We start from the raw sequence: 25,000 nt of genomic DNA on the forward strand, positions 1-25,000 counted from the left end.
TCTGCTTCCTAAGCTCTTTCCCTTTCCTACTCTAATGCCTTTGGTCTCCTTTCATTGTCGTTAATTTGTATATCATTCTCGCTTTTATTTCAAAGATATTCTTCTCCATATAAATGTTGTTATAATAGATGACTTACCTTTCTCTATTAATCTCGGTATTTATTCTGTGGATGTACCATAAATAACAGATCAACATTAATGTGATACAAGCTCTGTTAGTAATAATCCGTAATTATGAATAACTAAAAACTGCGCAACAGATTCCGCGTAATAATCTACGAAGAAGAATGCGAAGGATAATAATTGAAAACGATCCAATGAAACTCGAGGGAAAGGTATGATTAAGACATCGCGACCGTACAATTTAACCCTGAAGTCTTCTCCTCGTCTCCGAGAATGTGTGGCTGAACTCACGCAACGGAGGTAGCGTTTAAAGTAACAACGACAAATTGGAAACGTGGTCGAAGAATTTACGAGCTGTCTTAAAAAAGAATGAATAAAATGTGGTGCAGAAGAAAATGAAAGCGAAAAGAAAGAGGAAATACAATAGAAAGGGAAATGAAAGCTGGGGTGAACGAGGAAACTATATATATATATATATATATATATATATATATATATACATACATACATACATACATACACATATATGTGTGTAGACATATATATATATATATATATATATATATATATATATATATATATATATATATATATATATACAGTATATATTTATGTATATATGTAGATATAGATATATATATACATACATACATATATATATGTGTGTGTGTGTGTAGACATATATATATATATATATATATATATATATATATATATATATATATATATATATATATGTGTATATATATGCAGATATATATATATATATATATATATATATATATATATATTTATATTTATATTATACATACATACATACATATATATATATATATATATATATATATATATATATATATATACATATATATATATATATATATATATATATATATATATATATATATTTACATATATCTATCTACATATATATAATTATATATATCAGAGAGAGAGAGAGAGAGAGAGAGAGAGAGAGAGAGAGAGAGAGAGAGAGAGAGAGAGAGAGAGAGAAGAATGTGATGTGTAAGAGCAAGCTATCAAAGCAGCAAAGAAAGTAAAAAAATTACTTTGAAACCAACTAACAAATATTTAAAATGAAAGTCCATAATATCAACCTTTACATATTTTAGAAGTGATGTTGTAAACAGGATCTTATGAAAACGAGGAAGTAATGAAAAATAAATAGAAGAAGGAAATAATAAAAGTAAGAATAGAAAACGGAGTGATGTGGAATTTATGAACAGGACGTTCTGTAAATAAGGAAATAATTAAAAAAAAAAATAGAAAAAAGGAAATAATAAAATTAAGAATAGAAATATGGAGTGGCGTGGAATTTTTATCTTTATTATTATTAGTAGTAGTATTAATATTATTTTATTATTATTATTATTATTATTATTATTATTATTATTATTATTATTATTATTATCATTATTGTTATTCCTTTTAAGGTATGGTCATAGTTATATATATATTATTGATGTACCAATTTGACCCCAAACGAAACTTAAAATTCATTTCAGACACCATTCAACATCTTTAAAATTTATCACAAGCAAATTATGTAAATCCCCAAATGATCCCCTTCATAAGTAGGCCTACCTCCCGAAGGCAAAAGGACAATTTAGAATAATCAAAGTTCTAGTCGTGCATTGGTTAAGTGATTCATCCAATGGTAGCGTAGATGAGGAAAAGGATCTGGAGATGATTGGACAGACGAGATTATTCAATAACCAATGAATATGCAGCGTTGGGACAACGACGTAGCTCGCTGACATCGAAGGCAAGAGCCTCTGGCCATTCCCAGTCTATTCTTGCTTGCTTCTCGCGATAGACGCGGTATATTCAATTTCGGATTTCGTTCGCCCATGACGAATCAAGACAGCGATCATGGAAAAGTCTATCTCCCCTACTGCGCGCCAGGTAAGGAAGGAATTGGACAGGTGTTCTCACGCCAATTAACTCGTGTCCATGTAAAACAAGTGTTGATTTATCAATCTGTGTAGGTGTTTTTATGATATATAAACCATATCGTAAAATATCACAAATGATAAATGGATTTATGTGCAATTAGCTTTCTGAGTTACATCCCAAAGAAAATTCATTATAATCTTCGAATAGAATTATCCTAACTCGAAGTGTGGGAAACTTGGAAAAATTCCCTTGTGATACAGTGCTTCAAAGTCCATGTAAATCAGTGGGCCCGTAACTTTGCCTTGGTTAGGGCAGGGGTAGAGATACATGGTAGAAAAGCAGAGTGCCACATCGTAACTTTGTGATTTTAGATATGCAGAAAATAGTACGATATATATATGTATATATATATATATATATATATATATATATATATATATATATATATATATATATATATATATATATTTATACATACATATATTTATATACATACGTTTTAGTAAGTATGTAAGCACACACGCATATACATATGTTTATATATATATATATATATATATATATATATATATATATATATATATATATATACATACAATATATATGTGTGTGTATATATAAACAGATATATATATATATATATATATATATATATATATATATATATATATATATATATATATGTATATAAATAGACATATATGAATATATATATATATATATATATATATATATATCTATATATATATATGTATATATATACAGTATATATATATATATATATATATATATATATATATATATATATATATATATATATGTGTGTGTGTGTGTTTGTATGTATATATAAATGTATATGAGAGAGAGAGAGAGAGAGAGAGAGAGAGAGAGAGAGAGAGAGAGAGAGAGAGAGAGAGAGAGAGAGAGAGAGAGAGAGCCTACATGTGTGTGTACTTGTGTGTACATATGCATATCATGTTGATTTCAACAAGCCCAGATAGGTGAAATATACTTTTGTGAAGTTTCACTGGCCTTCATAAGTTACTTTACACAACCAGTTTTTCATATTAGTATTTTCTCGTTTAGACATTTTTTTTTTGAATAAAAAACACTTTCACACACACAAGCATACATACATTTCTTCTACATACACATAATTATATATACACAAACATTATACACAAAAATTTCCCCCATATAATAAAGAGCTTCTGTTTGGTTATATATTTTTCTTCACCTACGCCGCATACACCAAATAGTCTGGCCTATTCTTACCACAGTCTCCTCTGTCCTCACACACCTGATAACTATGAGATTACTACAATTCTTTTTCTCTCAAGGGGCTAATTACTGTACTCTAATTGTTCAGTGGCTACTTTTCTCTTGGTAAGGATAGAAGAAACTCTTTAGCCATGCTTTGCAGCTGCTCTTCTAGGAATGCACTCCAAAATCAAACCATTGTTGTCTAGTCTTGGGTAGTGCCATATCCTATGTACCATGGTCTTCTACTGTCTTGGGTTAGAGTTCTCTTGCTTGAGGGTACTCTCGAGTACCTTATTCTATTGTTTTTTTTTTCTTTTCTTTTTTTAATGGTGTGTTGGGCAGGTTTAATAGAAGGGCCATGGATGCCTGGTGGTTTATCAAGAGATTGTATTTTACTTATCTGTTTCTTTTTCTTTTTAAAACCATCCTTACTGTCCTCCCTTCAGTTGAAATGGCTATCCTGGAGGGTATTTAGCCTTGCATGGTTTATCGGCTCCGCCATGTTGACCAGTTTTTCCGACTTTTTTTTTTCTATAGTTTATGGGTTAGATCAATCACTTTATTTATATTTCCTTAAAAACAGGTTGTTTTTATTATCATACTTGTTAGTTTAGTTGTTAAGTATGATGTATCTTTATTATTACCATTAATTCTTTTGCTGTCTGGAGACATTGACCAGTACAGCCTTGATTTTGTCAATGTCGTTTACTGTATTGCAATATTCGTGGTCTTCATGCAAATATTCAAGACCTTGCAGTTGCGTCCAGACAGTATGCTATTCTTTTATGCTCAGAAACTTTGGTTTCTAATATGAGGCACTCATCTGAGCTCCTTATAAGTGGTTGTAAAAAACCGATAATTTTGAAACGGATGCCATTCCTAGGGTCAGGGGAATAGCGGTGTATATTAGAACTGAGAACCCTGATACTCATAAGTCCTGCTATGAATGTGGATGTCATGAGATTCAGGTAATAAAAGTTTGTGGCTGGCATAAAAACTTCTATTTGTGTTCGATCTACCGGGATCCAGATTGTCTTTTTACTTTTATGGTCTAAGAGCTTTAGACTTTGCCTCTGAATCAGGGTGTGAGTAAATCATAAGTGAAACTACTCACAGGTCTGGTAACTGCTTGGACCTCACATACACCGACTCCCCTGGCGTTATAACAAGTAAGGTTGGTTCTCCAGTTAGGACATCTGATCATGCCTTGATTTCATTAGTAGTGAACACTGAGCAGCCTGTCCCTGATGTATCATACTCATGTAAGATTTATATGAAATCTCAAGCAGACTGGAATGGGATTTTGCATGATCTTTTGTGCTTGGATTGGTCAAAATTGTAGTGTTGACCCTGTTGTCCCTTTGAATGAGAATCTAGTCAACATAATTGATATGTGTATCCCTTCTTGTGTGCTAAAATACCGAGTGAAGGAAACCCTGGTTCAATGGTTATTATATACATGCTTATTTGGAGAAACAGGAGGCCTATCATCTTTGGAAGGGTAACAGATCAGATATGACTTGGAATAACTATACTCAGCTTAGAGCTTTTGCTCAGAGAGTTTATGGTTCAACTGAAAAGCAGTACAGTTAAAAAAAGAAACCTTTTCTGGTACAACCCAAGAACATAAGTGGTACACCATCCTTAAATCTGCACTCTTTGGTGTATATGCAACAGTTCCTCCCTTACTTAAACCCGATGGCTCTGTCTCTGACTGTCCAAAGGAAAAGGTAACCCTTTTGGCTGATGTGTTTGACAGTAAACAGAGTAATGAGAAACGTAATCTTCCTCATTCCTCATTTCTGAGGCTAAACTAACTAGTTTAGCTTTTTGATCTCGTGAAATTAAAGCTCTGTTGATGGACCTTGATACTTATGGAGGTGTGGACCCAAATGGTATATTCCCTTAGTTTTTTTTATAAAGACTACAGATTTCTTAGCTCCAAAGTTATTATCTGCTATTTTGCGCAAGTTAGCAAGAAGAGGAGTTTTTATCACTTGTTGGAGAATCGGTAATGTTACTCCACTTTGTGAATGTGTTTGTGGTACCTCAAGTCCAACTGATTACCGCCCAATTTCCATAACTCCCATATTATCTAAAGATTTTAAACGTCTTTTGGCAAAACGTCATAATAGGTTTGGTGAAGTTGGTCATCTGTTCCCCTAGTTTGCAATTTGGTTTTCGTAAAGGCCTTGGAGCATGTGATACCCTTCTTACAATCTCCAATGCTGTACAGAAATCCCTTGATTGTGGTCAGGAAGTTCGTATGATTGGCCTTGATTTTAGTTCTGCCTTTGATTGTGTTAATTATGAGCCCCTCGTTTTCAAACTCAAACAATTGGGAGTGGTTGCATTGTTTCTGGGCATCATTATTGAATTTTTAAGTAATAGATTGCAAAGAGTTGTTGTTGATGGGCACCATAGTGAATATGGGAATGTGATATCCGGTGTTCCACAGGGTAGTGTTTTTGGTCCATTACTTTTCCTACTATATATACATGACATGTGGTTTGGCCTAGAAAACAAGCTTGTTGCATATGCAGATGATGTTAAACTCTTTTCATCACTTCCATCTCTTGAATATAGATCTGGGGTTGCTGAATCCCTTAATAGAGATCTAGCTAAAATTGATGCATGGTGCAAACTATGGGGCATGAAGTTAAGTTCTAACAAAACTAAAAGTATAATTGTTGGTAGATCAACATCCAGATCTCAGCATCGTTAATATTTCTTTAACTCTGTATGACTGTTTTAAATTTTAAGTGTGATTCTCGACTGAAAATTTACTTTTGAGAAACACATTAGGTCTGTGTCTTCTTCAATTGCACAAATAATTGGCTTATTGAGAAATTATTTTAAGATTTTTGTTGATCAATCAATTTTGAAGAAGTGTTTTAATTCTTCATTCTACCTTGTTTCGAGTATTGTTCTCCTGTCTGGTCTTCAGCTGCTGATTCTCATCTTAATTTGTTGGACAGGAACTTACGGTCGATTAAATTTCGTTTTCCTGATCTAGATATTAATGTTTTGCACCGTCGTTCAATTAGTTCCTTATTCATGTTGTATAAAATTGTTTATAATTCTGATCATCCTTTACATTCATATCTTCCCGGATAGCTCCATCCTGTGCGTAATCCTAGGCATGCAGGTATTTCTAACAGTCAGGCCTTCTCCATCATGAGGCTCAATACTACACTGTATTCTAGAAGTTTTATTCCAGCTGAGACCAAGTTTTGGAATGATCTTCCTAATTGAGTTGTTGAATCGGTAGAACTTCAAAAGTGCAAAATTGGAGCAAATGTTTTTATGTTGAACAGGCTGACATAAGTCTTTTTATAGTTTATATATGACATATCTGTTTTTGACGTTATTAATAGTATATATAGGACATATCTGTTTTGATGTTGTTACTGTTTTTAAAATATTTTATTGTTAATTTTTTCTCATGTAAACTTTCTTCACTGGGCCATTTTTCCTTATTGGAACCCTTGGACTTGTAGTATCTTGCTTTTCCAACTAGGGTTGTAGCTTAGCTATATATATATATATATATATATATATATATATATATATATATATATATATATTTAGATATATGTGTATATATATATATATATATATATATATATATATATATATATATATATATATATATATGCGTGTGTGTGTGTATTATTACGAGCTAAGCTATGACCCTAATTAGAAAAGCAAGTTGCTATAAACCAAGGGCTCAAAAAGGGAAAAATACCCCAGTGAGGAAAGGAAACAAAATAAACTACAAGAGAAGTAATAAACAATTAAAATAAAATGTAATAAGAACGATAACAACATTGAATTAGATCTTTCATATATAAACTGTAAAAACCTAGAAAAAAAGAGGAAAGGAAATAAGATAGAACAGCATGCCAGAGTGTCCCCTCAAGCAAGAGAACTCTAATCCAAGACAGTGGAAGGCCATAGCACTAGAGAACGATGGTTTGATTTTGGAGTGTCCTCTTAGAAGAGCTGCTTACCAAGAGGGAAGTAGCCACTGAACAATTACATTGCAGCAATTAGCCCCTTGAGTGAAGAAAAATTGTTTGGTAATATCAGGGTTGGCAGGTGCATGAAGACAGAGGAGAATATGTAAAAGAATAGGCCAGACTATTCGGTGTATGTGTAGGCAAAAGGAAAATGAGCTGTAACCAAGGAGAAGGATCCAATGAAGTACTGTCTGGCCAGTCAAAGGACTCAATAACTCTCTAATAGTAGTATCGCATCGGATAGCTGGTACCCGGCCAACCTACTACCAACAATATATATATATATATATATATATATATATATATATATATATATATATATATATATATATATAAAATTTATATATACATGTATATATATATGTATATGTATATATATATGTATATATATAAATATATGGATATATATACACATATATTTCTTTCTAGTCACGCTGAGCGACATTGCCAAACGTATAACTACTCCCTTGGGTACAGGGTAGGGGGAGAGTGAGTAGTTATACCCTTATGTGAGTGGGTACCCTGAGAGATACAGTCGGAAACCATAATTGCAGTGTGGACAAAGTAAAAACACCCCCTTCACATTATCGTCCTTGAAACCCAAGCTACGTTCCACATTGCAAACATTCAATAACCAGATGGGCCTTTCTGTGGTACTGATGAGCACCAACACTGTCTTAATGGCGTATGTCAACAAGCAAAGAGAACAGCGTACATAGCCCCTGTGCAGTTTATGAAGTGGATTCACGCTTCAGTTATCTGCCCAATACATTTCAAGTAAATAGAATGTTCTCACTAATCAACTCGGTCGTTGGGTTAATTTATATAAACTAATAAGTCTCTTCACCATCGCATAGTGGGGAGGCTGTTCGAATTGCAGGGATCCCTGACAGTAGATCTGTTTGTGACATGTCAGTTGGTAGCATTCGAGGTTTCTTTTCAGCCTCCTCGGTACAAGCTTATAAGCTATGCCTTACCTACCATCAGTCTGTTTTGACATATTTGTCTGACAATAACACCGAATATCAGAACAATCCTAACGGGTTTCAGGTGGCCACAAGTCCAGTCGTATCCTAACCTACTAAGACTTCTGGTTAAGGTGGCGAGGAGGATTCCACCCTGGCTTACTCTTTTGTGTCGATCAGATCTCAATGCTTCACAGGTAGAAGCTATTCAGTATCCCCTCTGAGCCAGAGGCTTTTCTTGCCGGACTGCAAGAGAGACGTCTGAGTGTCTGTGCCAGTTCTCTGAAGCTATTTACCATGTAAAGTGACCTGTCTTCTGTGATTGGTGTCACACAAGGGTTGTATTTCAGGCTGATAGAGGATTTTCTAGTCTTCCCTCCCAATGTCAGGTAGATCACGCTGGTATGTAAGACACTGGCCTCACCATGTGAATACTTAAACGCAGTTAGAATTAATGTCCTGACTTCTTTTATTGTTTTTTCTGGAACAATTCGTAGCTATCTTGCCTTCAATATGAAGTATATATATATGTATATATATATATATATATATATATATATATATATATATATATATATATATATATATATATATATATATATGTGTGTGTGTGTGTGTGTGTGTGTGTGTGTGAGAGAGAGAGAGAGAGAGCTGCTTGTAAGCAACTAAAGCATAATTAAAAGGTGGAAATGAAGAATAGTTGAACTTTTCATGAGCTTGATTTTTCTAATTGGATCATCTCTCGTATCATATCAGTGTTTTCTAAACATCGTCCATTAAAGTTCGTTTTTCTGTGCGTGACCATGCATATAATGATATCTATTTTATAAATATTGACGAGGAAGGTTGACGTAGTCTCTTCTCATAGTTTATATGGCTTATCTATTCAATACTGTTACTGCACATCGATATATTTTATAAATATGTATTGTTTCTTATTTATAATTTATTCCTTACTTCGCACTGGGCTGCTTTCCCTGTTGGGACCCTCAAGTTATAGCTTGGTTAGTAATAACAAAAATGCTAATAACAACCCAGTGCTTTTATTTGCAACATGCTTGAAGGAAAAAGAAAAGGAATACAATAGAGAGGGAAAGGAAGAACTGGTTTCAAAGGGAAGTGTCTTTAAAGAAAGGAGGTTATGTAGAAATCGGAGAAAACGAAAGATGATTGAGAAAGGAATAATTTGGAGTAATAACAAGATTGTGATATCCAATGGAAAGGTGAAAATAAGTTGCAAGTCACATGGCTTTATCGTGGTGTGAGGTGACAAAGGAATATTTTTACCCCTTTTCCCAGTGAGAAAGGACCCTTTTTTAGTAAACTTTTTTGTGAGAAAGAACAATTTTTACCCTTTTTCTCAGTAAGAAAGGACCCTTGTTAGTAAACTTATCTGTGAGAAAGGACAATTTTTACCCTTTTTCTCAGTGAGAAAGGCCCCTTTTTACCATTTATCTCCTTTTCTCAGAAGATCAGTTACCAAAGGGATGCCTATCAAAATGACAAGAGACAGAAAGAGAAAGCAAAAGCACAGTTCGCTGGAGACATAAAAGAAAGAAAGAAAAAAAAGAAAGGTTACGCGTGCCAAAATTTTGGGAGATGTGCTATTCCTAGTTGGGCAGGTCAAGACCAATAAAGCCTTCATAACTAGAATTAAGAAAATAGGTTACCAAGTCATCGATTTAGCAATTTATTTAGAGATTGTTTGCTATTTAAGAAACAATTTTCTGTAATATATTAGTGTTTCCAGCCAAAAAGTTCTTAATTGACCGATTTGAGCAACTAAAATAATAATTTGATCAATTGGTAAGAAAATAGAAATAAATTAAATACGATCGTAGTTAGGATTTTATATTACTCAAAGTATTTTCCAAATAATAGTACCTGTATCTACTCTGAAATTATGTTTGTGAACATTTCTTAAATCTCTTATTACATTACACTGAAAGACAAAAAAGTTTGTAGCCAGGAATATCATTTAAGCTAAATAAGTAAACGAGATCAGTGAAGGGATGCTGTTGAATTTGAACTTAGTGGAAAATATGCGTCTCTGGTAAAGAGCAAAAGAAATGGGCTTGTTGTTAGATTCTTGGGCTAATACTTTGATGCTTGCCAAGTAATTTTGTCTCCTTTTGTCTTCCTCTTCTCCAAAGTCAAGGACACTTACGAGTGCATTAGACTCAACTGCCATTTTAAAAATAACATCGTTTTATTTCTAGACGTACACGTGGATTTTTAATTTAATGATCTTCCTTTTCAACGATATGATGAAATTCAAATTATTCTATGTTAGAGGGAAAGCCCTTCGCAAAATATCTGCAATATAACTTAATTAGCTATTCATCTATAGAAGTGACAGAAAAAATACTAAGTAAAAATTTGATTGACTATCATGAAAAAAAACATATCTAACGTTGTTTAGAGTTCTTTCAGTCTAGCGTAAACGTTTCAATAGTGCTCACAACCTCATCAGCACCCATTGCCTGACTCTTCCTGCTTCTAGCTTGCAAGGGAAAAAAGCCACGACACCGACTGCATATATATATATATATATATATATATATATATATATATATATATATATATATATATATATATATATATATATATGTATATATATATGTGTTTGTGTAAGTATTATACATATACACACATACACACAATATATATATGTATTTATATTTATATATATATATATACATATGTATATATTTATCTATATATACATATATATATATGATATCTATCTATCTATCTATCTATCTATATATATGTGTGTGTGTACATAATAATGAATATATATATATATATATATATATATATATATATATATATATATATATATATATGTATATACATATATATAATATCTATCTTTCTATCTATTTATCTATCTATATATATATATATATATATATATATATATATATATATATATATATATATATATATATATATATATATACATACATACATCTTTACCCAGAGGAAAATAGCCACTGAACAATTATAGGCCACACCATTCGGTGTATGTGAAGGCAACAGAAAAATGAGCCGTAAACGGAGATGGATCCAATGTAATACTGTCTGGCTAGTCAAAGGACTCTATAGGGCTGCAGCTGTAGAGAATAGTTTTTTTTTTTTTTTTTTTTTTTTTTGCCTAAATATCACTGTTTCATCATTAGGTTTTGAAATAACCTTATACTTCCACACTTTTGTTTATTGTGATAGATTTCATGACAAAAATCCTGTCGTAACGATGTTATAAAACATTCAAATTTTGAAAGACCGTTTGTATATAGCATAATTATTATTTTTTAGTTTACCTGGTTAAAATTGTAGTGCAGTATGTTTGGTAGTATTCAGTTAAACTGGCTAAATTTTTATGACAGTAGGTTTGGTAGTATTAAACTGGTTAAATTTCTAATACAGTATGTTTGGTAGTACTGTATTTAGTTAAACTGGCTAAATTTTTAATACAGTAGGTTTGGTAGTATTAAACTTGTTAAATCTTTAATACAGTATGTTTGGTGGTATTTAGTTAAACTGGTTAAATTTCTAATAAAGTATGTTTGGTAGTATTTAATTAAACTGGTTAAGTTTCTAATACAGTATGTTCGGTAGTATTTAGTTAAACTGGTTAAATTTCTGTTACAGTAGGTTTGGTAGTATTTATTTAACTTGGTTAAATTTCTATTACAGTATGTTTGGTAGTATTTAATTAAACTGGTGAAATTTCTAATACAGTATGTTTGATAGTATTTAGTTAAACTAGTTAAATTTCTATTACAGTATGTTTGGTAGTATTCATTTAACCTGGTTAAATTTCTAATACAGTATGTTCGGTAGTATTTATTTAACTTGGTTTAATTTCTATTACAGTATGAGAGTGGTGAGAGACTGGTAGATATGTGTGTTGAGCAAGAGATGGTGATAAGTTCTAGCTTTTTCAAAAAGAAAGATAAAAATAAGTATACATGGGTAAGAGTGGCAAATGGAAGAGTAGTAGAAAAGGCATTAATGGATTATATGTTGATAACTAAAAGAATGTTTGGAAGATTGAAAGACGTGCACGTGTTTAGGGGTATGGCTAACGGTATGTCTGATCATTTTTTGGTGGAAGGAAAATTAATTGTAGCAAAAGAGTGGGGGAATAGAGTAGGTGGATGTAAAAGGGAGCTAGTGAGGGTTGAAGAGTTAATAAAACCGGGGGTAAAAAGTAAATATCAGGAAAGGTTGAAAATGGCATATGACGAAGTGAAATTAATTTAGAGGAGTGGAAGTTAGTAAAAGAAAATTTTGTTGGGATTGAAAGTGATGTGTGTGGCAAGAGGGTTGTTGGAGGCAGCATAAGGAAGGGCAGTGAATGGTGGAATGAAGGAGTGAAGGTATAAGTGGAAGAGAAAAAGAGGGCTTTTGAAGAATGGCTGCAGAGTAATAGTATAGAGAAGTGTGACAAATATAGAGAGAAAAATGTGGAAGTAAAGCGCAAGGTGCGTGAGGCAAAGAGGGCAGCTGACCTGAGGTGGGGTTAGGGATTGGGTCATTCATATGAAGAGAATAAGAAGAAGTTTTGGAAAGAAGTGAAGAGAGTAAGGAAGGCTGGCTCAAGAATTGAAGAGACAGTGAAAGATGGAAATGGAAGATTGTTAAAAGGAGAGGAGGTAAGGAAAAGGTGGGCGGAATATTTTGAAAGTTTACTGAATGTTGAGGATAATAGGGAGGCAGATATAATTGCTGTTGCAGGTGTTGAGGTGCCAGTGATGGGAGATGAGAATGAGAGAAAGAGATTACAATAGAGGAAGTGAGGAGAGCGCTAGATGAAACGAAAGTAGGAAAAGCATCTGGTATGGATGGTGTGAGAGCTGAGATGTTGAAGGAAGGGGGTGTGACTGTACTTGAATGGTTGGTGAGATTGTTTAATATGTGTTTTGTGTTGTCAATGGTACCAGTAGATTGGGTTTGTGCATGTATTGTACCACTGTATAAGGGTAAGGGAGATGTGCATGAGTGTTGTAATTCAAGAGGTATTAGTTTGTTGACTGTAGTTGGAAAAGTGTACGGTAGAGTACTGATTAATAGGATTAAGGGTAAAACAGAGAATGCAATCTTAGAAGTACAGGGTGGTTCAAGAAGAGGCAGGGGTTGTATGAATCAGATTTTTACAGTTAGGCAGATATGCGAGAAATATTTAGCAAAAGGTAAGGAGGTGTATGTTGCGTTTATGGATCTGGAGAAAGCTTATGATAGAGTTGATAGGGAAGCAATGTGGAATGTGATGAGGTTATGTGGAGTTGGTGGAAGGTTGTTGCAAGCAGTGAAAAGTTTCTACAGAGGTAGTAAAGCATGTGTAAGGATAGGAAATGAAGTGATTGATTGGTTTCCGGAGAGAGTGGGGCTGAGACAGGGATGTGTGATGTCGCCGTGGTTGTTTAACTTGTATGTTGATGGAGTGGTGAGAGAGGTTAATGCTCGAGTGCTTGGACGAGGATTAAAACTGGTAGACGAGAATGACCATGAATGGGAGGTTAATCAGTTGTTGTTTGCAGATGATACTGTACTGGTTGCAGACACAGAAGAGAAGCTTGGCCGATTAGTGACAGAATTTGGAAGGGTGTGTGAGAGAAGGAAGTTGAAAGTTAATGTGGGCAAGAGTAAGGTTATGAGATGTACGAGAAGGGAAGGTGGTGCAAGGTTGAATGTCATGTTGAATGGAGAGTTACTTGAGGAGGTGGATCAGTTTAAGTACTTGGGATCTGTTGTTGCAGCAAATGGTGGAGTGGAAGCAGATGTACGCCAGAGAGTGAATGAAGGGTGCAAAGTGTTTGGGGCAGTTAAGGGAGTAGTAAAAAATAGAGGATTGGGCATGAATGTAGAGTTCTATTTGAGAAAGTGATTGTACCAACTGTGAAGTATGGATCGGAATTGTGGGGAATGAAAGTGATGGAGAGATAGAAATTGAATGTGTTTGAGATGAAGTGTCTAAGGAGTATGGCTGGTGTATCTCAAGTAGATAGGGTTAGGAATGAAGTGGTGAGGGTGAGAACGGGTGTAAGAAATGAGTTAGCAGCTAGAGTGGATATGAATGTGTTGAGGTGGTTTGGCCATGTTGAGAGAATGGAAAATGGCTGTCTGCTAAAGAAGGTGATGAATGCAAGAGTTGATGGGAGAAGTACAAAAGGAAGGCCAAGGTTTGGGTGGATGGATGGAGTGAAGAAAGCTCTGGGTGATAGGAGGATAGATGTGAGAGAGGCAAGGGGGCGTGCTAGAAATAGGAATGAAAAGGCGAGCGATTGTGACACAGCTCCGGTAGGCCCTGCTACTTCCTCCGGTGCCTTAGATGACCGCGGAGGTAGCAGCAGTAGGGGATTCAGCATTATGAAGCTTCATCTGTAGTGGATAACGGGGGAGGGTGGGCTGTGGCACCCTAGCAGTACCAGCTGAACTCGGTTGAGTCCTTTGTCAGGCTGGGAGGAACGTAGAGAGTAGAGGTCCCCTTTTTGTTTTTGTTTCATTTGTTGATGTCGGCTACCCCCCAAAATTGGGGAAAGTGCCTTGGTATATGTATGTATGTATGTATGTTTGGTAGTATTTAATTAAACTGGTGAAATTTCTAATACAGTATGTTTGGTAGTATTCAGGTATACCTGTTAAACTTCTCAAAACGAATAGGAAGAAGAAACCAGAAATACTCTGAAAATATGACACAGATTCAATGCACGTAATTTTAATATAGACGATGATTATATTAAGAAAAAAATGTAATTATTCTGTTAAGCATCCCGTGGACTGCTTACCCTTTTCCCTTAATTTAAAGAGAATATTCTTTGTTTTACCTATAAATTCTCGATTCATACGTCCTACTTAACATTTTAACCATTAATCTTCGAACTGATCTGGGACGTCCACTTTAAATTGCACTAAGAATTATTCCCGGACATTTCTCTGTGATCGTAACATAAAGAACATTAACAAGGGGAAATCATTATTTGGCTGATGTATGAAATTCTTGAATGTATTTCGAATGCAAAAGAAAGTTTTCAATTTAGTTCTCTCTTCCATTTTAATTGACTTACTCAAGTAGTCTCAGGAAGTTATATTTGCCACCATGAGACGTCTAAAAAAATTGGAATTCATATTAATTCAGACAAAAATTATATTAGCTCACATAGAATCAAAATGCCTTGCTAAAACCTTATCTTGTCTTATCTAGGTGCCATGTCTTCGACTTGGGTTGTCAATTGCCTCCCGGCTGCATAAATTGTCGAACTTTTACATTCTCATTTACATCCTCCTGTAAGCTATCCAGAAAATTTTCCTTTTACCGGCCTTTCCCTCTTCTCCCCTCCATCTTTCCCTAATGCACAAAAGTTCGATATTTTCTCTTCTTATTACAAATCTTAGAAATACCATCTGATTCCTCCAAAATCAAACCATTGTTCTCCAGTCTTGGGTAGTGCCATAATCTCTGTACCATGGTCTTCCACTGTCTTGGGTTAGAGTTCTCTTGCTTGAGGGTACACTCGGGCATACTATTCTATTTAATTTCTTTTCCTATTGTTTTGTTAAAGTTTATATGGTTTATATTAAATATATTTATTTTAATGTTGTTACTCTTCTCAGAATATTTTATTTTTTCCTTCCTCACTGGGCTATTTTCTCTGTTGGAGCCCCTGTGCTTATAGCATCCTGATTTTTAAATTAAGGTTTTAGCTTAGCAAATAATAATAATAATAATAATAATGATAATAATAATAATAATAATAATATCATCTCTTTGAGAAGTGATTTTAAAAGACATCTATGGCTTAACAGTCGATTCCTGTTTCTTTTAAGATCCTGACGTCCGCCTCAGCTGGTCTGTTAATGTCTGGACAGATGTCTGTCTGGGTCTATGCAGCCGCAGCCCTTCCGCAGATGGAACATCCCAATTCCACGATCAACTTTACGCCCGATGAAGCCAGCTGGTTTGGTAAGTTTCACTTTGATTATCGTAGTAAGTAACATTGTCTATGATGTTTTATTATCATTTAGGACATTACTTAAGTAAGGTATATGATATAACAATAATCAAGAGCTTCTTTTACTTACTTGCTTAACTTTGATGGCTGCTTTTCCGGTCCCATACAGCAGGGGAACCCCACTCTCTACATCAAGATGGAATAAGATAAGGTGAGTTACCGCGCATGGTGCCGGGAGCTCGGCTGTGCTCTGTGACGTCACCTGGAGAGTTCTGAGCGTTTATTTGAGAACCGTCCTGTACAAACAGCATTATTATTTGTGCCTATTTTTGGATTCCGGACATTGCATTTATGAAATTAGGCTGATATTAATGTCTTTATGACTATAATACCAAAATACATATTATGATAGGGAATATAATAGCAATGGAAATAAAAATTCACGCATGACAAAAGCTTTATTCCTATATTTCATTAAAAATCTTAATATAATCATTCTCTCTCTCTCTCTCTCTCTCTCTCTCTCTCTCTCTCTCTCTCTCTCTCTCTCTCTCTCTCTCTCTCTCTCTCTCTCTCTCTCGTTTCAATGAAATAAATTTTCAATATTACTGAACAATTTCTTTTATATTTTTTTTCACAACTTTGCTATAAACATTTTCCTTCTTAGTTTATTTCTATTCTAAAATTTAGCCAACTTCTAATAATAGAAATCTCATTACCTCCTCGGGAACATCAATATTGGTGGCTTTGAATATATCAATAAGATATGAAACGGCTTTGACTCCTGGTTTTAGACCATGACCATGGGAAATTTTGAATAAATATTGTATATTTGTAGATTTTCTCTAAAATGATTACATGACCTATATAATACCTTTTTCTTTACAAGTGATATCCTATTATCGACTTTCATCTACATAAACTGAGCCTAATGATGTATACTTATTTCTAAATTTAAGAGCCACGAACCCTCCCATCAAAGAACTTAAGGACTCATATCCTATCAGTGTTTCAGGTTTTATCTCTCTTAAATCCTTTACTTGATTTTCCTGCCTCGGTCTCATTGTTAACAGAAAGAAGGTGCTTCATGAGACACTCAGAGATATATAACTCGGAATCTAGATGATTGGGAGCAATATTTAACCTTTGACATGAACCACTTATATTTTAGCACTCTGTACAGTAGCTTCATCATTATTACAAATATTAAGACCTTAACTCGTTAATTATTCTCTTTACCTACTATGTATAACCGTAGTATAAATTGAAACTCCAAAGGTTACGGATGACCGTGGCAATGACCAATTTGTCCTATGTAAGAAAAGGGATGTTCGACTGTGTCTTGACATAGCCGTCTTGTCATCAAGAACTGTAATCCTTACAGACCATGCAACGTGTTAAACGATAATCCTTTTAATGGGACGAAACCTTTTTGCCTTTCACTTTAGCATTAATAACAAAATATAGCATCTATTTCAACTTGACGTGGACAGTTCGAGAAAGCACCTCTACCTTTCTTTACAACATACTTCATTTACAAGTTATTCAATCCAAACCAACTAAAAATCAAAGATATAAGATCCGATGTTTCATTACTAAACTGTCATTTCAATAAGCCTTTGTTACTACAAAATTTGATGGAATAAGCCACTAAGGAAGTGAGTAGCTGAACTGCTGTTTCTCACATTGACGTTTATAACCTCACACGTTCAAGTGACTCATTAATTTTGTAGTATATTTTGAGATTATTTACTGATAAAGGTACGATGTTTTACATAGATTTTGAGATAATGATTTTATCTCCAACCTGAAAACCATAGTCTTTTAAATAATTTTGAATCAAGTTGATTAGATGGGGTGGTTCTGCCGAGACGAAAACTTTTCAAAAATTTCGAAGCAACAAAATTTATTATTTATTATGATCTGAAGCTTAAATAATAGTATTTATACATACGAAAAATTTTCTTGAAAAATCTCTCTCTCTCTCTCTCTCTCTCTCTCTCTCTCTCTCTCTCTCTCATCTTCAGAAACATTCTTCCCATCGTAGCTAAATATTTACTTGGATGAGGAATATGATTGATATATCCATATATTCTCGTGTTTTTTTTAAGTGAGCCTATTCATATACAGTTCACCTAGTTGCCCAAAATGCTAAATGCAACATATGCCTAGTAAATGAAACTAAAGTGACGAGATATTAGTGATAGGCTTACCCGAACCCCAATAGTAATTACATTATTATAAAGATTTTATGTCAGTGTGGCAGTCTTAGGGCAACAATTGAGCAACTCGTGCCTATGGCTTCTGGAAAAATCATTGGGTTGGAAATGTGACGAACAAATTACTGCATATTTGGCATTGATACCATCATTTTCTTTGCATATATTCACCTACCTCGTACTTAGTTCTGCATCTTTTGGGAAACGGGAAAGTCTATTTACTTTTCACCACCAACAGTTATAGTGGTCTTATAAGAATTGGAGCAACCATATATTACAAACATAACCATTATGAATCTGTCAACGCAAAAGAAAACAAGAACGCCTGTTAAAAAAAAAAAAAAAAAAAAAAAAAAAAACTGCATATTTCCCGCCTAAATGTCGCCTGGCTGAACTATCCAGGTGACGTCATGCGCGTGAGTGTAGAAAACAGGACCGCAAGGTAACTTACCTTATCTTATTCCATCTTGGTTGGAGGCTTCTCGCGTCTCCAATGTGGCCACCCGCATACGATACCATACGTTTCGATTTGCCGCTGGAACCTCTTGCCTCTAACTTTGCCGCTAGTCGCGCCCTGACCATAGGTCTCATCAGGTGGGTTTTGCCTACTTCAATGTTTGCAGGCTTGGTTCCCACGACCCTCCTTCCTTCCTTCCTCTTTTTTTTTTTTATCATCTAAACAATTCAAAATTAATCAGTAAATCATGAATATCTTTTGATAATTGATGACAGTTGACTAGGTTGGAGAAGAGAAGCAACTCGAAACCTATTTCAGTGTTTTGGGCTTTGAATTTACGGGTTTTTACGCCACACTAGAGGTAGCTCCCTTTATACTGACATAGGTTTCAGCCAACTTCCCTTACTCCAGCTAGCTGATCAGTAGTCAATCATGTCAGAAGATGACATTCAAAATTCATCGGTACATCATCAATGTTTTTTGATAATTGAGGACTTATAGTTGACTAGCATGAAGAAGAAAAACTACTTGAAACCTATTTCAGTGTTCTGGGCTTTAAACTTAAGGGTTTTTACGCCGTGCCAGAGGTACCCCTGTATAGGGAAATAGGTTTTGGCCAACTTTCCTTACTCCAACTAGTCTGTAAGTAGTCCATCGTGTCCCATGACATTCAAGCCGGGCAATTAAACCAAGAATTATTTCACCAGACAGTTAAGCCAAGCATTTGGCTGGGCAGTTAAGCCGAGCACTAATTGGTTGGACAGTTAAACTGAGCATTATTTGGCTGGACAGTTAAGACAAGCATTATTTAGCTGGGTGGTTAAGCCGAGCATTATTTGGCTGGGCAGTTAAGCCAAGTATTTTTTGGCTGAGTATTTAAGCTGACCATCATTTGGCCGGGGAGTTAAGCCAAGCATCATTTGGCCCGGCAGTTAAGCCGAGCATCATTTGGCCGGGCAGTTAAGCCGAGCATCACTTGGGCGGGCAGTTAAGCCGAGCTTCATTTGGCCGGGCAGTTAAGCCGAAGCCAAGCATCATTTGGCTGGGCGGTTAAGCCGAGCATATTTGGCCGAGCATCATTTGGCCGGGCGGCTAAGCCGACCAGCATCACTTGGCCGGGCGGTAAAGCCGAGCACCATCACTTGGCCGGGTGGTTAAACCGAGCAGCATCACTTGGCTGGGCGGTTAAGCCGAGCAGCATCACTTGGCCGGGCGGTTAAGCCGAGCAGCATCACTTGGCCGGGCGGTTTAGCCGAGCAGCATCACTTGGCCGGGCGGTTAAGCCGAGCACCATCACTTGGCCGGGCGGTTAAGCCAAGCACCATCACTTGGCCGGGCGGTTAAGCCGAGCACCATCACTTGGCCGGGCGGTTAAGCCGACCCGCATCACGTGGCCGGGCGGTTAAGCCGAGCACCATCACTTGGCCGGGCGGTTAAGCCTAGCCGCATCACTTGGCCAGGCGGTTAAGCCGAGCACCTTAACTTGGCCGGGAGGTTAAGGCGAGCAGGATCACTTGGCCGGGCGGTTAAGGCGAGCAGGATCACTTGGCCGGGCGGTTAAGCCGAGCACCATCACCTGGCCGGGCGGTAAAGCCGAGCACCATCACTTGGCCGGGCGGTTAAGCCGAGCAGGATCACTCGGCCGGGCGGTAAAGCCGAGCACCATCACTCGGCCGGGCGGTTAAACCGAGCACCACCACTCGGCCGGGCGGTTAAGCCGAGCACCGAGCACCATCACTCGGCCAGGCGGTTAAGCCGGGCACCACCACTCGGCCGGGCGGTTAAGCCCGGCCCCCTCACTCGGCCGGGCGGTTGAGCCGGGCACCACCACTCGGCCGGGCGGTTAAGCCGGGCATCACCACTCGGCCGGGCGGTTGAGCCGGGCACCACCACTCGGCCGGGCGGTTAAGCCGGGCATCACCACTCGGCCGGGCGGTTGAGCCGGGCACCACCACTCGGCCGGGCGGTTAAGCCGGGCACCACCACGCGGTCGAGCCGGGCACCACCACTCGGCTGGGCGGTTAAGCCGGGCACCACCACTCGGCCGGGGGGTAGAGCCGGGCACCACCACTCGGCCGGGCGGTTAAGCCGGGCACCACCACTCGGCCGGGCGGTAGAGCCGGGCCCCCTCACTCGGCCGGGCGGTTAAGCCGGGCACCACCACTCGGCCGGGCAGTAAAGCCGAGCATCACTTGGGCGGGCAGTTAAGCAGATCTTTATGTGGTCGGGCAATTAAGCCAATCGTCGTTAGAACCAAAACTGACTCTGCTCTCAGCCATGCAGTAGCCATTGGATGAACACCTCACCAGAGATGCAGCTTCCTTCCCCAGCTTAACTATATTGCGTCAACCTATAAGGACAAGACTGTACTCTAGAAGAAGCCTAGCTCGTTCCGTCTGCAGAGCTGGTATTCTAGATTATTTCCCCAGAACCACCTGAAAGTGGGCATCCAGAAGAATAGATCTAGATATCCGACCATTTGTGCACTTGACAAATGCCTTGTACACATCCATCAAGGTACAAAGCATACTAGAATCTACCAGGTTTCTTTTGTCTGCAGCGCCAGTCCTCCAGATTATTCCAAGTATTGTACAAGCTGGATAATTAAGCATTGTATCCCTCAAACTGGGCTGTCCATCCAAGCGTCCTTTAAGGTGGGTAGTCATTCAGGCCAAAGATCCTGGTTCTGGTCCTGCAAAACTCAGCTAAATTTCCTTTTCCTCACAAAATAAACTAAAATTAAACTTAAAAACACATTTTATAAACAAAATATATTTTCCTCTCAATATCAAAATGAACAATATATATATATATATATATATATATATATATATATATATATATATATATATATATATATATATATATATATATGTATATATATTCTTTTTTCATTTTTTTTCTAGATTTTTTTTTATTTATTTTTTTTTAGATTTTTTTTTAGATTCTTTTTTTTCCTGATTGAAGTATTTAATAACCGGTAAGTCTCCTCAGAAGCCTATCGATAATATCAGCTGCTAATTGAACATACCCAATGGTACCACTGATGGTGATCAAATTACTGTATTCGTGCCTTCTTGGCATATCTATGGAGCTGACGCCACTCTGCCGGGTGATTTCCATCAGCGTCTTTCCTTCCACTCCATATATGGGTCTGTGGAACTTCCTTGGGACATCCAAGGTGACAGTCACGTGCCCCTTTAGGGCATAGTCCCTTGTGGGGTTAGCTCCAACCTTTGCACCTTGGAAGGTGATATGAGATGAGAAGACCCTTTTGGGCTTCTCAGGTTCCAGGTCAAAAACGATAAGTTTGTGAGCAGGTTTTTTCTCTGCAATTTTCTCCTCCTTCACCTCCTCCTCTTCCTTCTTCTCCTCCTTCTCCTCCTCCTTCTCCTCCTCCTCCTCCTTCTCCTCCTCTTCCTCCTCCTTCTCCTTCTCTTCCTCCTCCTCTTCCTTCTTCTTCTTCTCCTCCTTCTCCTCCTCCTCCCCCTTCTCCTTCTCCTCCTCCTCCTCCTTCTCCTCCTCTTCACTGGGAGAAGTTTCCTTTTGGAGCTTCTGCTCTTCCTTGTGGTTGTTGTCAGGGAGAGCCTCTTTGGCGGCTAGCAGCCAGCTCAGCACCTGACCCACACCAGATGGCCCTCCAACGACCTCCTTCTCCTCCTTATGTCCGTTGGAATCCAGGTCCTCTGCTGCCTGAACTACTTTGACTTCCTCTTCATTGACACTAACATCCTTTTGGACATCTTCCTTCTGTCCATCCATCTCGGTCAAGATTTCTAAACCTGACCTGTTAAGTCTCACTTTCCTCGTTCCAGGTCTGTTCAGTTCTTTCTTCTTATCTCTCCCTTCAAGTTCCTCCTTGAGCGAAGAGGTGATCTCATTTGCTGCTAGCAGCTCATCCTTCAGACCAACATTTTCTTTTGTTATTTGGACGATTGTCTCCTTTGCCATTTCCGTACTTGAACGAGTGTAATTTCCCTCACTGGTCAAGTTTTTCATTTTAGCCTCGGTCAGACTCATCTCCATCCTCTCTTTCTCTGTATTCATCTCTCCAATAATCCCCAATTGCTTCTCAATTGTATCTTCCAGTTCGTTAATCTTTTTCTCAAATACAGATTCCAACCATGAATAGAGGCCACCTTTTCACCCTCAAGTTTTTCTAGTTCCTCACTCATTTCACGATTTTTTTTGCTCCATCTCACTAAATTTATGTGAATATTCTTCCTTAAGAGCTTTTAACTCCTCTAAGAGGCAGTTGTATCTTCCATTCCTGACCAAATCATTAACTCTATCCTCAGTCAAGCTCATCTCCAGCCTCTCTTTCTCTGTTTTCATCCCTCCAATAATCTCTTCAAATTCTACAATCTTATCCTTGAATCTTGATTCCAACCAATGAATAGAGGCTATTTTTTCATCCTCAACTCTTGCTAGTCGGTCACACATGTCAAGATTTATTTGTTTCATCTCAATTAATTTATTTAGATATTCTCCGATGGAAGCATCTTTATCAGATAATTCCTCATTTAGGTGATCGTTGGTTTCCTGAAGATCTTGCAACTTAGTCGAGAATTTTTCAATCTCGATTTCTTTTTCAATTTGAAGAGTTTCAATTCTTTGGGAGAGACCTAGAGTCTCTACTTTCAAATCCTCTATCTCCTTCACAAGTTTTGATTCCCTCTTAACACGGGCTTCATTTTCCCCGTGAACTTTTTCCAATTGATCATTTAGTCCAGAAATTTTGTGGTCCTTCTCAGTTAAATCATCTAAATGATCGCCAATTGTAATCTCTCTATTAGAGAGGTCACTCTTTAGTTGTTCGTTGGTTAGTTGCAGATCCTGCATCTTGGTTGAGAAATTTTCAATTTAATTTTCTTTATCCTTTTGAAGAGTTTCCATAGCGTTGGAGAGACGTTGAATCTCTGCCTTCAGCTCTTTTTTCTCTTCTTCCAATTTAGATTCCAACTGGCATCTAGAGTGGACCTCTTCCCAGGCACTCTCCAGTTCTCTGTCCAAAAATTCAATTTGTTTTTCCATTTCCAGTTGAACATTTTTACCTAACTCTGCTTGTTCCTTTTCTTCCTCCTTTTTGGACAAGAATTTCCACAATAAGACATTTCCAGCCACAAACATACCTACCATAGCAACACGGAACCAATTGCCACCACTCATTTGGGGAACAATAGTTCCATCCTCAGTTCCAGTGACGAAGTCTGAGAGAAATTTCCCAAGAATTTCAATAGGTTTCAGATCAGTCTTGAGTGTTTCCAGATTCCGTTCTAAAGTCTGGACCTTCAGTTGACACAACTGAAGATCCTGCCGTGATTTCCAAAATCCTCCGACCACAGGGAAGGAGGACAACAGTCGCTGGAGGACGGGAACGTTTCCGATCCCGCCCTCAGGGTTCTCAATCCTCTTTGGCAGTAGCCAAGAGACCATCCTGAATCCGAAGGAATCCTGAATTTCCTTCATTTGTCCTTCGAGATCAATGAAATAGCTCTCACACGCCGAATGCTGCTCCTGAAGATCAGCTGCAAGGTGTGATGCGTTGAATAATCCTCCAAAAGCTCCGTTGAATGCTTTCCTGATTGTGTTGATCGCTGTTTGGTACATACCGAACATCATGAAATCTATGTTAGATTACCAGATAGTTCTCCTTCGACCAACCTTATTTTGAAAAAAAAATAAAAAAGAAACAGAAGGGGATCTCCCAGAGACCCTCAGAATCCGCTCCCAGCTCAGAGTCTCACACACATTCATTCCTTGAAGCCTCTGAAGACTCTTCGAACTGCTGCAGGGAAATTCCTCCTCCTCTTCTTTTTCATCTTGTTTTATATCATCTATCTGATTATTCACCTTTCTTTTCTTCCGAGAAATGAATAATTTCTCCATATAATATTCCTTTGTGACATTTCTTTCCCCGGATGAAGTCTAGAAAAGATTCTACAGAAAAAGGAGAAATTTTTAAGATTTAGGAACACGAATGATGACCGAAATGAACTCTCTCTCTCTCTCTCTGTCTCTCCCTCTCTCTCTCTCTCTCTCTCTCTCTCTCTCTCTCTCTCTGGGATCCAGA

The 25,000-nt window shown here is 37.1% G+C and overlaps 1 protein-coding gene across 2 annotated transcripts in view; it reads left to right on the forward strand.

Moving 5' to 3' along the window:
* Positions 1-25,000, forward strand: part of LOC137654976 (facilitated trehalose transporter Tret1-like) — a 125,463-nt gene that overhangs the window by 88,615 nt on the left and 11,848 nt on the right. The window contains exons 1-2 of one of the 2 annotated variants that reach the window (XM_068388875.1): positions 1,904-2,049; positions 16,127-16,262. In XM_068388875.1, the coding sequence (XP_068244976.1) occupies positions 2,017-2,049; positions 16,127-16,262 (169 nt within the window). In that variant the 5' untranslated portion in view covers positions 1,904-2,016. Of the gene's footprint in view, positions 1-1,903; positions 2,050-16,126; positions 16,263-25,000 lie in introns of those variants that run through there. The other variant, XM_068388876.1, reaches the window with a different exon arrangement.

Source organism: Palaemon carinicauda, chromosome 16 (assembly GCF_036898095.1).
Source record: "Palaemon carinicauda isolate YSFRI2023 chromosome 16, ASM3689809v2, whole genome shotgun sequence".
In the NCBI taxonomy this organism is placed as follows: domain Eukaryota; kingdom Metazoa; phylum Arthropoda; class Malacostraca; order Decapoda; family Palaemonidae; genus Palaemon; species Palaemon carinicauda.